We start from the raw sequence: 14,716 nt of genomic DNA, 5'->3' as shown, positions 1-14,716 counted from the left end.
TGGGGCCTCGGCCCGCAACCGTCACCCAAATCACAAGGCACCGGCCCCTTGTGGGCCTTCCTGCGGGTGGTGGGCCCACTGGAAAGCAGACTTACGTCGCTTGTTCGGGCTGAGCCCGGCTGGGTCCTGTGAGCAAGGACCTGTTCACCAGGTGCTCGCCTGCGAGCCCCAACTCCGGGCCTGGCTCCAGGGTGGGGCCCCAGTGACGTCAATCCGGGCGACTTGAACCTCTTTGATTTATTTATTTTCATCATCAAAGGGGGGGGGAGGAGGATTGAACCGCTATTTGTCTGATCCGTCGCCTAGGACCTGTTTGCCTTGGGAGACCCTACCAGGGGCATTAAGCCCCCGACAACATAGCTCCTAGGGTCATTCGGATACTCAAACCCCTCCACCACGTTAATATTGCGATTCAAGGAGGGGAAGGTTAAACCCATCAAATGTAAACCCAGGCATCCTGTACGTCCTTGTTTGGTACAAACACATAAAAAGCTTCTTTGCACCTTAACATACTCAAAATATCATAACTAGTCATGTGCAACAATGTGAGAATGTATATTACTGATTGAGGTGCCACAGCATAATGTATAAAAAACTGTAGACTTTTTATTCAAAGAACTACAGTTGCCTGCATAAGTAGTAATAGCAATAATAACAGCATTTTTTTAAGATTCTACAATGCTATAGATCTGTATAATGACCAGAAACTTAAAATAAATAAATAAAAGGGTTTAAAGTAATTTTACAATGGCAGCTGGCTCAATAAAGTAGTGGCCCATACTGACCAGTAGCATTGTAGAGCTGGATGTAGAAGGGTTCATCAGTCTCTGGAATGTCATCATCCTCCACTGCCACAGAGATGTTCTTCATCCACTCACCAACACTGTACACCAGCAGCGTGTCATTACTCAGCAAGGTGAGGTCATCTGGTGATGTGTCACCATACTCCACACGGTACATCACTGTGGCAACAAAGTCTGCCCTGCCTGCTCTCAGAACAGTGAAGTCAGCAAAGGCTCCTTCCTGAACCCGCAGCACAAGGGGTTCTAAATGGACAGACATCGAAAGAGAAAAGAAAGCTCTTAGATAACGATAACAATGGTAAACAGAATGCAGCTCAACAATAAGTCAAGAAAAGAAAGTCAACAAAAATGCAAACATTATTCCAGTAAAAGTATTTAAAAAAATCAAATTGTTGCAACTTTCTTTAAATATTTTTTACTGTCAATACTGTTAATAAGTTGTGTAGCACCTGCTACACAATTCTTACCAGTATTACAAAATTAATTTAAAAAATCCATCTCCTTACCGGCAAAAAATATGGGGTCATCATTTTTGTTTATCTGTAAATTGGCCGTACGGTGGTTGCCAAGTCTTGCTCCACCTGTGGTGTCCACCAGTGTGACAGTAAAATTCTCCATGGTCTCGGGGATCTCAAACACAAATCACAAAATAAAGAAAATAGATACATTTACTGGAAAATAAAAAAATAAAAAATCCGAATTTAGTTCAATATTTACCTCATCATCTTCAGAGAAGACAGTGAGGTTTTTCAGGACCTCCCTCTCCTTAAATGTTATGTTTCCCTGTAGAGGACTAACATCTCCAGAGAGGGCTGGCTGTATGATCCACAAAACAGAAACGGCTCCAAAGAAACCCCTATTCCTTACAACGGGATACACAGCTAAAGAAGGGAAGATAAAGAACAAATATTAGATGAGTTTAAGTTTGATTAGGTGCATAAACGCCAAATCGCGCCAAAATCTATATACACAGTCACTAGTACTTAGGTTATTGTCAGATAACCGATAAATATGTTGCTTTAACGGTGTTATCTGGTTCGGCCATTTTCATTACTACATCCATTGGTTTGTATTGTCATTTGTAGGGATTGTTGAAGATCTACTAAATAAACGTAGCAAGTTGTTCCTATGCTATTAACCAATCATGAAACAGCAAATGGTCACACATCAGTCTGTTTGACCAATATAAAATATATGTTTTGGAATAGTAAAAACAGATTAAAAAAAAAAGCAAATTTGGTTCCTTTAAGAACCCCAAGCGCCCTTCAAAAAGTAAAAGCCATGCAGAAACTGATCATTTTGAATCAACTAGAATAACAAAGCACAACATTTACAATAGTACAGAACATATACTGCAGCTATATACAGTTATATGCTGCTACATAATCCATTTTGGGTCATTTTTCACACCACGTGTATATATTATACCATGTGACAGGGGTCATTAAAGGACTCATTCTTCATACCCCAGTGTATCTTGTTGCCCTTGCTCTCATTGATGGCCACCGTTAGTCCTGATTGTTGAAACTCAATGACCCCAAAGGGGTCGTCATTCCTCCTCACTGTGATGTTGACCTCCCTGTGGTTGCCTAGACGACTGGGTGGAGTACTGTGGCTACTCAGAACCACGGAAAATGTCTCGTCCAGCTGTTGTGGGCACACACACACACACACACACACACACACACAGAGTTTTTTATGTAGCAAATAAAGGTTAAAGTCATAATCTTTACAGTATGGCATATAATGTACTAAATGTGAGATCTATATTAGAAGTATGTGGAAAAGATGTTGGTATTAACCTAAATGAGAATTAATTTATTCTGCCTGGCTTCAATAGGAATACTCTCCTGTATCAAATTACAGAAAACTTAATTTTGTTAAACTAAAAACCAGAGTAAAAAGACCAGACGGACGTTATGTGAGTGTTTACCTCAGGAACACCATCACGCTTTGCCACTAGTGTTGCCACCATCTCTCTCTCGCCTGGATTAAATTCCAGGACACCTGTGGCACCGAAGAACTCATCTTGACCAGAAGGCAGGATAGCGTATCGGACCAGCTGTTTTAAAAGCTGTCCCTGGGTTCTGACCACGTGCAGCTCTAAAACCTGACCTTCCTTCAGTGGGAAAAAGATCAACAATTGTAGTAAAGGGGAGAAAGGGGGCTGGAGGGCGGAGTGCTTGCTATGTAGTTGTTTTTTACATGTCAACATATTTTTAGTTTTCAAAGACATACATCGATTAGCCAAGGACCTCTGGAGAATGGAGAAAACTCAAAGACTCCTCCTGGATCATCGTTCTCCAGGATGACAATTTCTCTGCTGGTGAACCCAGCTTTAAGGATCTGATTCTCCACATTACTCCTGGGAATAGCACACATGTAATGAACATGTTACACCACTATAAGCATAGCAAATAAAACATTACAGATCACTTGGTGCACTTTCTTCCCCACCTCCTATTGCTGTGCTCATTCTTGCTATGGTCTACGACACAAAAATACCTTCTACCAGTACACGGGTAGTGGTTCCTTACCCAATTTTTACAGCTTTTCACAGCAGCAGGTCTGCTCTTCAACGCACATATAGAAATAACACTTATTTTGTTTCATTGGTTACTCATTCACCTGATATTCCCAGCTATAAATTATCCGACTTTATACAAGCGTTACAGCATTCTGTTAAGAGAAGTAATAGCGATGCATGACAATGATTTAGATTATTAGATTTTTTAAAAAATCTGTACAATTGTGTCAAACTTATGCCAAAAAACATCTTTAATTTTACTGTATCCACTGCAAGAATGGTCTAAGGTGGACTCTCATTCCTTTTTGGGTCTAACTACTGTTTTCTTATTTTCGTGCTGCTGTTTAGATAGCTTTTAATAAACCTGTCAGTCAGCGGCTTGTCTCCACTCTTATTGCTCCAAAGGGATGTGTGTATGTGTTTTTAAGCAAGGAAAAACTGGAGCCTGGCAAGCGTCACATGACGGGTAAATTAGAGACAAAGACGTGACAGAATGAAGCACTCCAAACAAACAGTCACAGCCAAGGCGCTGCAACACTGATATCTTTGAAAAGGTTGCACAATTAAGTCAGAGTAAATTAAAGAAACGCATAAAGGAGATTCTTCATTTGCGCCCAATAGTCTCCCTCCCTTTTCAGAATTCTCCGTTTTCACACCACAGCAGAATCGCCCCCGCATCCCCAACCCAAATACTCCTCATCACATTGACCAAAGACCACAGAAACCCTGAAGTAGGCCCTTCACTGAAAAACAAAGTCCTGATTCACACCACACAAAGGGTCCATGTTCACCCCACTCCGCACTTACCCGAAGTACACAATAAAGCGTGCAGTCTCGACCCTGCAGGGAGGCAGTGGGAGGGAAAGGGAGATGCCATTCTCATCAGAATCAAGACTAGCAATTGCACCCATCACCAAACTACCTCCACCCATACATAACTTAGGTCACTTTTAGGAGATATTGAATAATTGAGTTGGTCCTTGAATTTTGTCCTTGAAAACATCAACTATTAATGAGTTTTCCAACAGCTTAAAACTCCAACCTGTCCAGGGTGAGCAGTAGAGTCTCGTTCACTTCTGGGATGTCATCCGCCATGACCGTGAGGTTGATTGAGGCGTCGCTCTGTCCAGACAGAAAGGTGACCAAGCCACTGAAAGGTTTAAGGTCATTTTCAGTCGCATCCTTTGGATTGCCCCCGATTGGCTGGAGGGTCCAATAGACTACAGCCTGACCGTCTGTCCCATCACGTCGCAGAGGGAGAGTCACCTGCAACAAACATTGTCAATTTTTTTTTTGTATTGCCAAAAAATAAACAGAATGGTAGAAGGGACATTTTCAATTTGTGGCAAGGTGGATAAAACATTTGTATCTTTTTTTTCTTTTTCAGCAAGTGCTAAAATGTCAAGTTTGTTGCACAGTGGAGTTGAATGAGGTTAGACATCAAAGTTGTTTAATAACTGCTGTAAAATCCACTTTGTCTCAAAAGTGCCTGATTTTTGTAGTGAATATTTCCTCTTAAAGGAAAAGATTATGTCCAATGTCATATCTTACCATGCTGGTATTACTGTCCTCAGGTTCATGAACCACCACACTGGCGTTACTAGTAAAGCCAATTTCACCATTAGCAATGTCAGGTGTGACAGTCAGGGTCTGGTTCAGAGGTCCACCAAACCTGGGGCTGATTGATGGAATCCGAGGATTGATATCAAGGACTTTCAGTGAGTTCAACTAAAAGGAACAAAAATACAATTCACTCAACAGTGGGATCAATAAGAAAACCACCTATTTTAAAGATTAGATTAGATTAGATTAGATTAGATTAGATTAGATTAGATTAGATTAGATTAGATTAGATTAGATTAGATTAGATTAGATTAGATTAGATTAGATTAGATTAGATTAGATTAGATTAGATTAGATTAGATTAGATTAGATTAGATTAGATTAGATTAGATTAGATTAGATTAGATTAGATTAGATTAGATTAGATTAGATTAGATTAGATTAGATTAGATTAGATTAGATTAGATTAGATTACTACTTTATTGCTCCAACATTGTTCAAATTGAATAAACAATAAATGTAAATCTAAATGTAAAATATTGTAATAATGCAGATATAATAGAAAACATGATACATTTAATTATCATACATCAGTATCACAGCTGCACTGATTTTTTGGTTTATTGCACTGTAACAGGATGTATTGCACTTTTTAACACATTTTTTGACAAACAGATTGGACATGGTGATGGCTGCTGTAGTAAATGAGTGTGGATGATGAAGACAGGAGTGAGTGATGTCATTTTGATTTGACAGTGGCTTCTCCTCTGGCTTTAGGAGCAGGGTGATGTTGGTGTGAAGAGTTGTGGAAAATCTCGTGGCGACATTGCATATAGTAGAGTGCCAGTGTCAAACCATTCACACATACAAATGAGGTACTTCAACTTTGGATGGCACCAATTTGACCAGAAGTGGGGACACAAACAGATGGAACAGGTTTTTAGACATGAACGCAAAACACAAGTACTTCTCAAGCACTTTCCAGGGGTCTTTCCAGCATCTACAGCTGTGATTTAAGTTTTGAATATTCGTGGACTTTGATTTAGTGTTTGATTTAGAATTAAACTTATTTGATTTAGATTTAGGTATACTCAAGTGTTGGAGACGTTACATCAGACAGAACCTTGCTTACAGGCCACAATGCTTTAGAATAAATGTTTTATGTACAAAAACCCCTAAAGAAATTTCTCACATCCAAGCAAATTTTGACCTAGATTCTCAAATGGAGGAAAATGCGTTACCTGTATTAAAAAATTAGCTCCGTTCTGCAGAAAGGCATCATTTCTTATTGGTAGTGTGAGATGGATGGTCCTTGTTTGATTAAACACAACATTGATGGTTCTGGTAACATTAAGAACCTGGTCACGGGCCAGGGCTGGATCCACTGGACCTGCAGGAATGTAGAGAGCCGTGAGGGTCATAGACACAACCCCAAGATTCCCACCATCTCTGAGGAAATTCAAAGAAAGGAAGCGGCCTGCGGGTTGGCTTTGGATGCTTTGCTCCTTTGAGGGGTCAAAGTGAAAAAGTCCATAGATGTCATCGCTGTCTTGGATGTAGAACACCATCTGGACAAAGAACCAAATTAGAAAAATCAAAACACAGGTGTTGGTTATGACTGGATTATCTCAGACACAGTTTGATCCTGGTTTTGCCATCTGATCTGGTCACATGCTAACAGCACACAAATGTGATTCAGGCAGTACAGTGACTTTGACAGTAGATAAATGTTTAGCTAATTGATGTTAGCACTGCTAAAATGCAGTTCATTCGTTGCTAAATTATCTTTTTCCATTAACCTAGGAGGTTTGGTTAAAGTAAATGGTGACATGAATTCTGATGAAATAATTTCATAGCTAAAACCAACAACTTTATTTGTTGCTGGAGCAGAATCACAGCAGATTCCCAGCTCTGTTCAATGTCAATGTGATATATCACATTAATGACAATTAACATTGATTAAGTAGTTCATACAATTCCTTTGAGAATTCTTGCACAGATGGCCAACAGACCGCACACGGCTTCTCACCCAGAATTGCACTGAGCATAAACAAGTCTTAGATCTGAACACACTGCATTCCCCCATAGCCAGGAGGCTTGGACAAAGATGCAAGCTATAAAATGTGTCAGCCACTCTTTCGTGAACAAAAAAGACACACACACACGCACACAGACACACTCGTGCATGCACACACCCCACCCACAGAGTGTGCCTGCTGTTTCTGCTTTGTTTTGATTCAGCCACATTAATGGGACACCCACAGAGCAGAGTGTCACATTATGAGGTTGAATTTGGTAGGAAGTGCCAAGTTTGCCACCGTACCTTACGGTAGGGCACACACACACAAACATGTGCTGAGCAGATGCACAACATCTGGAGGGTGTATTCTCTGACTAGTGCATGGGGTCTTTTTTCTTTTCTCCCCACGCTTAAAACCCCATCAGAGCAAACAGGAGACACAACTAAAACATGAATTATTGCCTGATATAAACTGACCTCAGTGGGCTCGTCGGTCTCAGCATTTCCTGTAACAGTATTTGGCAGGAGTTTGAGAAGAAAGGCCTCCGCCTCTTCTGGTTGATCATCTCCTATGAGGTTAATTGAGATCACAGCAGTCACCTGACCAGCTGCGAACCTCACTGTCCCTGCTGTGGGACTCAAGTCGTCTGACACTGGAGAAGAATCACTGGAGTTTCTGCTGATGGACCAGTTGACTGAAACAGCCCCATAGCTGCCTCCATTTCTGACAATGATAATGCCGTCAAACCTGAGAAAAGTGATCATTGACACTTGATTAATATATAGTATATATAGACTTTTATTAGGATACTATTGCATCTAAGCATTCTTAGGAATTTGTGTCAATTTGACGTGTAAATTTAAGGTGTCAAATTCAAACTTGGTCTGACAAGTTAAAGGCCAAAACTCCAAACCTGACCTGTTGAGATTTTTATTTAAATATAATTTTCCATACCATAACTTGGCTGTTGTCTCTCTATTACACTATGAGGCCAATGTTGTTTGTGACTAATGCCTCTCCATTCTTTCTACAGTACGTATAAAAGCAGATCTTTATGACAGAATTGTTGTTTTGTTTCATTTGATTAAATTATATGCTATCAGTTTGTGCTTCCTTTCCAATTGCTGTGCAAAATCCTTGTGTAAAAGCATTCATGTTCATAAACAGTGTACCTCTGTGTAAGGTCTTCATTGATGGTAATTGGATGAATGAGTGCACTGCTGCTGATGGACAGGACACCGTGTGGCTTGTCATTGGGTTCTATGGTCACCTGCACAGCATTAGGTGACACCAACACAGCGTCTCCTCGAATGGTCTCCTCCAGCAAAACCACACGGAAATATTCTGCGATTTCTGGCACAGTGTCATCTGTGATATTGAACAGCAGACTGCTCTTGTAGACAAATGGAGGAAATATGATGGTTCTGACTGGCTGCAGGTCCACGAAATCCACAGCTGGTGTGGCGGTGCCAAGACCGTCACCGATCACCACCATGTAATCCACAAAGACCTAAAACAAGTACAGTCCAGATGGTAAATGATTTGAGGGAAGGAGTTGTTAAATATTTATTTCAAGGTCCAATGTGTGCTTTAAACTCTTGGCCAAACCACATAGAACTGGATCATTGGCTTACCGGAAACTGATACTACAAATCCTAGATGTGTTGCTACAGTAAATATATTGTGATATCAGGTACAAACACATACATCTAACTGCTGTTATCTGTCTTTTTGTTCCAGCAATATACAGTTGTGTTTAAGAATCATGAGTAATTGCAAATAAACTTCACACAGCTATCCTGTGATTGACATTAATTTCTATAAATATATTTTTTATTATACAGCTTAAACATAAGCCACTTAAGTTTTAAAGCTAACTTTTACGCTCACCATTATTGAAAATTATATATTTCTTTAACACCATATAGGCTAAATTAATAACTGGATGAAATAAAGACAAATGACCTCTGAGTCTCCAGAACCAACAAGTGGCCCATCTTCTGTCAGTTGTCCTCTGGTCACATTAAGGACGATGACCCCTGCAGACTCAGGTACCACCATCATAGACTGGGAGAAACGCAGTGGGCTGTCATTACGCCGGATTCTCAGCTGGATACTGCTGGCATTGGGCTTCAGTAGCGCTCCACCTGCCACGCCTGTTAGCATGACTGTGAAAACTTCATCATCTTCTGGGACCTGGTCCATAGAGACAAGACAAACTTTTCAACCCAGTACTTTTATAAAAAAATAATTAGAAGCTCAATTTTTGAGAAACGTGGCCTTGATTTGAAAGTCTTTTCAAACTACTGGCTATTCATCCTGAATGCTGCAGTGCGAGTGAAGCAGCGTTATTGTGTGCTGTGTCCTTCATCCTTCATTATAATGCAATGTCGTAGTCAAGTACCACTATTTCACAGATTGAGGAACATTTGTCTATGTGTGTGTTTCTGGGTATTTACATGGTTTTAATTAAGCAGATGTGTCTTTGTGGCTTCATCTTGCACCAGTGTGCAGTCTCTCAGCTTAATACATACTTCCACAATATGCAATGCAATTTTAAGATTAACACCTTTGAATGGAATTTATACAGAAGCAATGATTAAATGAAAGAATGATTAAATTTAAAAGGAAGAAGCAGACAAAACACACACGTCACGCTTGGGAAATACAGTATATCTTTAACCTGGTCATCCTGGATGAGAATGTTGAAGTGCACCATAGCCTGTCCAACAGGAATGGTGATGTTGCCTCTCTCTGGACTCAAATCCTCAATGGCCGGGTTTGGACCATCAGAGATCTGTGTTATTGGAGGCACAAATCTCAGTGAGACAACTCTCCTGTAATGTTGGTTTAATATAGAGTTAAATCACAATGAAGATGTTCTTAGAGGACAAGTGCATCCCAGTATTTGAAAACCTTCTTCACTGTCTATTTTCCAAATGAAATTTAATGAACAGCATTAGAAACAAATTCCCTACCAATTTAGGACAAGCAGATTTTTCACAGCAATCTATTATCGCACATTGTACAAAATGTACTGCATGGAAACAAAGAATTTCAGCATTTAATGTTTAATAAAGCAACATATTCAAACATAAAACCATTGCAGTGATATGTCCATGCCACTCATACCTCAAAAGTCACAGTCACAGTCCCATACGTTCCCTTCTCTCTGATGAGTGTAAAGGGCACATAACGGTTCATTCCTCGAGGCTCATCAACCACAACTTCCTCAGTCTGAAAAGACAGAGAAATAATTCAAATTTTATTTATTTATTTTTTTTTTTACTTTTAAGGTATTATAATACTTGCCTTTAGGTTCATAGAGGTGGGTTAGCATGCTAGGTTCGCTGCAGAAAATAAAAAATAACTTCCCTCTGATAAAACGACTATGACTGTGATTTCACCAGCAACCACCGGACAATGGGTTCTTCCACATTTATTACCATTTATTTCCAACAGCTTCAGTATTGGAAGGTTTAATGTGAAAACATAAACTGGAATTGAAGATGTAACAATGCTAATAACAATAATATTCTCCTTCTACTGTGTTAGTGTATATAATGAGTAATGATGAATACAAATCATATAATATATAGCTAAAGGAGTCTGGAGCATAAGAGCCTAAACTAAAATAATTAATTCAAAAACATTTGTTTCTTACTGAATTGAAGGCAATTATTCCAAAGGCATTGTCGTTGGAGAGGATGGTGATTGTTGCCTTGTTGGGTGTCCCCACTGTTACACCATTGGAGGAATTCTTAGAGGAAAGTGGGAGTAAAAAATGGTTAGATAAAACTTGACTAAACTTTGATTACAACACCTCTCATGTCACTTAAGTTGATGAGAAAAAACACTTTCAGCGCCTTTGCTACATTCCTGTCTCCTGCTGAGAATACCAGGTGAGAAGACACAATAGCAGGAAGTCCTGGTCTCGACTCGGCTGATGTGTCAGGTTAACTCACAGTGGCAAACTTTCACAGCACTTATTCTGTGCTCCCTGAGCCGGCACTAAGACTTGAGCAAAGCTCAGCGTAAAAATCGGACAGCCATTTTCCATAGCTTACGTGGAATTCTTTACAAGAAGAAGGGGCTGCAACATGTGATCTGTGAAAATAGGCTTTTTAAAGACCACAGCCTTGACTTTTGGTGCAATTTTCAAGGTCCTGTAAATTCACATTCTGTAGATATTTGTAAATATCCTGTAGATTTATTCTTTGGGCTACAGTTGTTCTATTGTTTTATTGAATTTTACTTTTTAGTTTCTTAAAACACTTTCTAAATTCCATCAGAGGTTTGTTATTTATGTTATGTGAAGTACATTACACAAGGGGATCAATAAAGTGCACTGACCCTAACTGTGCACTGAGCTGCTGTACAGTACTGGACAGACTGCACCTGCTCTTGTCCACACCCATTCAAAACTCCTTCTATCTATCATGTCTTGTCATGTCTCATTTTCAAACACAGTAACCACAAGGTTCCCTGGTGAGACGGACTGCACAAGTTTAGCCGTGCAATGTGTTGGATGTATTTTAGGCAGAACTGCTTCTGTACTTGATGTATGGCAACCTTTGCTCCGACCTCATGTAGAGCTCATTTATCCTACAGACAGTTCTTTAGGCAACTGATAGGGCAGCGTTTTACCAAAAGCTTTGTTTCCACTGTAGTGTCAACAGAAAGACTAAAAGAGCCTCATCAGTCTTTGATTCCGGTTTTACACTTGGCAAAAGAGTTGTCCAACTGTAGTTTAACCAGATGTCAGTAAATGCAGAAATACGACGAATATGTTGTGAAGACAACACTGATGCTGAAAGCTGCTCAGGGATGTAACTGTTTCGTAAATATACAATATAGGTAGGCAGCTGACACTCAGTGAATCTCAGTGCAACCTTTGTCTCAGGTCTTTAAGCAGAGGCAGGACTCACAGACAGAGCATTTGAGCCCTTGGCTCATCAATCAAACGTGACAGTTAAAGGTTATATGAAACCATGGCGATAGCCTCTCAGTGCAAAGCATCCACAACTGTGGTGGTGGTAATTCTATTGAGATGGATTTACAGTCAAACTTGTAAGTTTCTATAACGGACATATATGAGACAGTGGCACAGGGGCAAATTATAATCTGCAAAAGAGCAGTTAATCATTTTAGGGGGGCAAACACTACATATTTGTTTGGCAATCAGAAGAAAAAAAAAACTAAAAATCTTGTTAAACAGGCCAAAATGTATTTATTACCGCAGATTTCTTTAAATAGTAAACACACCAGTTATACTTGAAAGAAACCCACCAAACACGCACTGAGGTCAGTGTGGGCAGTAAATGAGAGAACCACTTTAATCTCATGTGTGGTGAGGCAGTGGTTGTCAAAGTTGGTTTCTTTTCACAAAGGTGTGTTTTTGTAGCAGGGAAACCTCACAACACCCAGGCACCACCCACGCCAGCCATGGAAAAGTTCTATAGCAGGCACACATCAAAGAGGCTGCAGCCCGGGGGTCTTACGATGTAACGCCCCCACTCTCTATTGCCTCATAGCTGGGGTTAGGATTTAAGACGGTCACGGGCAGAATCAGAACAGTGGGACTTTGTGGAAAAAGAGCTCGGAGTTCCAGAGGACCGTGAGAAGGGGAGTTATTATCTATCCATTTGGCACACACAGAAGACCGAGAAGGAAGAAATGGCAAACACATATACATAAACTCCTGAGGTGAAGGGACTCTTACCTGGACTGTAAGGTTGAAGGTGAAGGTCTCATCGGCTTCAGGCAAATCGTCATCTCTCACAGCAATAAAGACAGTCTTCCTCGTCTCAGTGGACAGGAGGAAGGCTGCAGCATTAGTGGATTCAAAGTCCCCAGTGTCCACTCCCTCCAGCTGAAGGGAAAAAAAGCAAATCTAAAATTGCACCACTGACCATTCAAATAGGAAACACCTTTTGTCTGTTAACACAAACAATCGTAGCAACTTGTTTGCATTCATCTGAATCTATCCATCCATCCATCCATCCATCCATCCATCCATCCATCCATCCATCCATCTATCTATCTATCTATCTATCTATCTATCTATCTATCTATCTATCTATCTGTCTATCTGTCTATCTATCCATCCGTCTATCTGTCTATTGTCTATCCGTCCGTCCGTCCTTCCATCCATCCATCCATCCATCCATCCATCCATCCATCCATCCACCTATCCATCCATCCATCCATCCATCTATCTATCTATCTAAGGTTGGGACTTGTGTCTTACCAGAACCAATGCTGTGACATTGACTGGGTCTCCCACTCTTTCTACAACCAGCCGGACCACAGCATTGCTGCTCTCATTGACCTGAAACACAGTGGGGCCGTGGAAACGCAGGGTGGCTGACTCAGATATTGTGCCAGGGATGGACAGAGCCAGAATCAACCCAGCTAACAGGAGGACAGGGAGCATTCCTAAAAAAAGGGCAGCAAACAAAAAAGAACCAAAACATTTTTTTTCACAGGGACATGATATATAAGCCTTAATGAATTATAACTAGCATTGTAAAAACGGATATGAGTATATTTATATCAGTAAATGAGTATTTTCATACAAGACATTGACTTGTTCAGCACTAAGGTGTGCCTTCTATTAAATTTCTTGTATTGTAACAAAACAAATTACATAGTAAGTTTTCGTACCTGATGTTAAAATACCTCTAAGCTGCTGACATTGTTCTATTACGTAAACAAACCTTTGGGGTTAATGAGACACTGAACTGGAGAAGGAAACTTAGTAGCACTCTTTGAGCAGTGCTCAGGCAGTTGAGATTTAGTAAAATTTACACTATGCTATAAGGCAACATTTCTGTACTCAAACTTTGGGCAATTAAAACTTTTATGTCAGACAGACAGTATTGAGTAACCAGATGTTCTGAATATTTGCAGGTCTTTTGAAAATGTACAGACAGGCTGGCAGTCAGACTGGCTGGTCATTGTGGTCTACGTGATTCATTGCAGTGTTGTCCTCATGCTGTCATAACCGCTAAAGCAGTTGTTGTTGACTTGACTCTTTCTACACGAACAAATGTGCTCACTTAAGGTTCTCGGAATAATTCAACATGAAGCTCACTGCTGACTCTCTGTCCTCTCTAATTATCATCTCGGTTCCTGTTTCCTCCAATCATCTCTTTCACCTAATTGATCTTTTCTACACCACCTCGTCTCCTCTTTTCCCTCATTCCCATCATCTGCCGCTCAGCTCTCTCACCCGGAATAATCCTGAAGCTGCAGGACGGGAGTGCAGAGACAGTTGTCATGGTTAACACAACAAAAAAACACAGCATGACAAATGGGGTGGAGCCAGTTCAAAGTTAGATGTGGCCACTTTGTCCCATCTTTCCTTTCCCAACTGTCTCAAACCCATCCTGTTCATAATCTGCACCACACAGTCATGCCAACAGGATGAACACATGGAGTCTTTTTATAAAGAATATTTGCTCTTAATTACAAGGTCTAAAAAAGAACATCAGCAACTAGGCTAAATGAAGTCATGCTGTTTGGTTTTTTTAGTAATGTTTTTTCTTGTGAAGAAATCATTTAGGAAAGTTGGACATTAAAAATAACCAATTTTTCACATGTTCCATTACTGGTATATCAATTCTAGTTATTCTCAGCGGCGGCTGGTGTTTAAGTAACAACCAACCATCAATCAGTTTGTCAGCTTACAGGGGAGAGCACGACATGCTATCAGCCAGCAGCTGACAGACACAGTCAGAATCAATGGATGCAGATGTCATGTCAGAAGTGTGTGTGTGTGTGTGTGCCATCACCGGAAA

General features: G+C 40.3%; 1 protein-coding gene across 1 annotated transcript in view; it reads right to left on the bottom strand.

Annotated features, from left to right (window-relative positions):
- The window catches only part of adgrv1 (adhesion G protein-coupled receptor V1), a 109,245-nt gene that overhangs the window by 84,043 nt on the left and 10,486 nt on the right, over window positions 1–14,716 (bottom strand). Inside the window, exons 2-18 of the mRNA XM_025053295.1 lie at window positions 13,165–13,352; window positions 12,637–12,786; window positions 10,579–10,674; window positions 10,047–10,151; window positions 9,598–9,711; window positions 8,880–9,110; window positions 8,087–8,424; window positions 7,391–7,661; window positions 6,135–6,461; window positions 4,882–5,058; window positions 4,373–4,596; window positions 3,042–3,168; window positions 2,737–2,922; window positions 2,270–2,450; window positions 1,521–1,684; window positions 1,310–1,433; window positions 786–1,046 (exon numbers count right to left, since the gene is read on the bottom strand). Coding sequence (XP_024909063.1) covers window positions 786–1,046; window positions 1,310–1,433; window positions 1,521–1,684; window positions 2,270–2,450; window positions 2,737–2,922; window positions 3,042–3,168; window positions 4,373–4,596; window positions 4,882–5,058; window positions 6,135–6,461; window positions 7,391–7,661; window positions 8,087–8,424; window positions 8,880–9,110; window positions 9,598–9,711; window positions 10,047–10,151; window positions 10,579–10,674; window positions 12,637–12,786; window positions 13,165–13,350 — 3,262 coding nt within the window. The 5' untranslated portion in view covers window positions 13,351–13,352. The remainder of the gene's footprint in view (window positions 1–785; window positions 1,047–1,309; window positions 1,434–1,520; window positions 1,685–2,269; window positions 2,451–2,736; window positions 2,923–3,041; window positions 3,169–4,372; window positions 4,597–4,881; window positions 5,059–6,134; window positions 6,462–7,390; window positions 7,662–8,086; window positions 8,425–8,879; window positions 9,111–9,597; window positions 9,712–10,046; window positions 10,152–10,578; window positions 10,675–12,636; window positions 12,787–13,164; window positions 13,353–14,716) is intronic.

The sequence above is a fragment of the Cynoglossus semilaevis genome, chromosome Z, assembly GCF_000523025.1.
Source record: "Cynoglossus semilaevis isolate Cse_v1.0 chromosome Z, Cse_v1.0, whole genome shotgun sequence".
In the NCBI taxonomy this organism is placed as follows: domain Eukaryota; kingdom Metazoa; phylum Chordata; class Actinopteri; order Pleuronectiformes; family Cynoglossidae; genus Cynoglossus; species Cynoglossus semilaevis.
The sequence above is the reverse complement of the archived record's forward strand: the minus strand, read 5'-3'. Positions and strand labels throughout refer to the sequence as shown.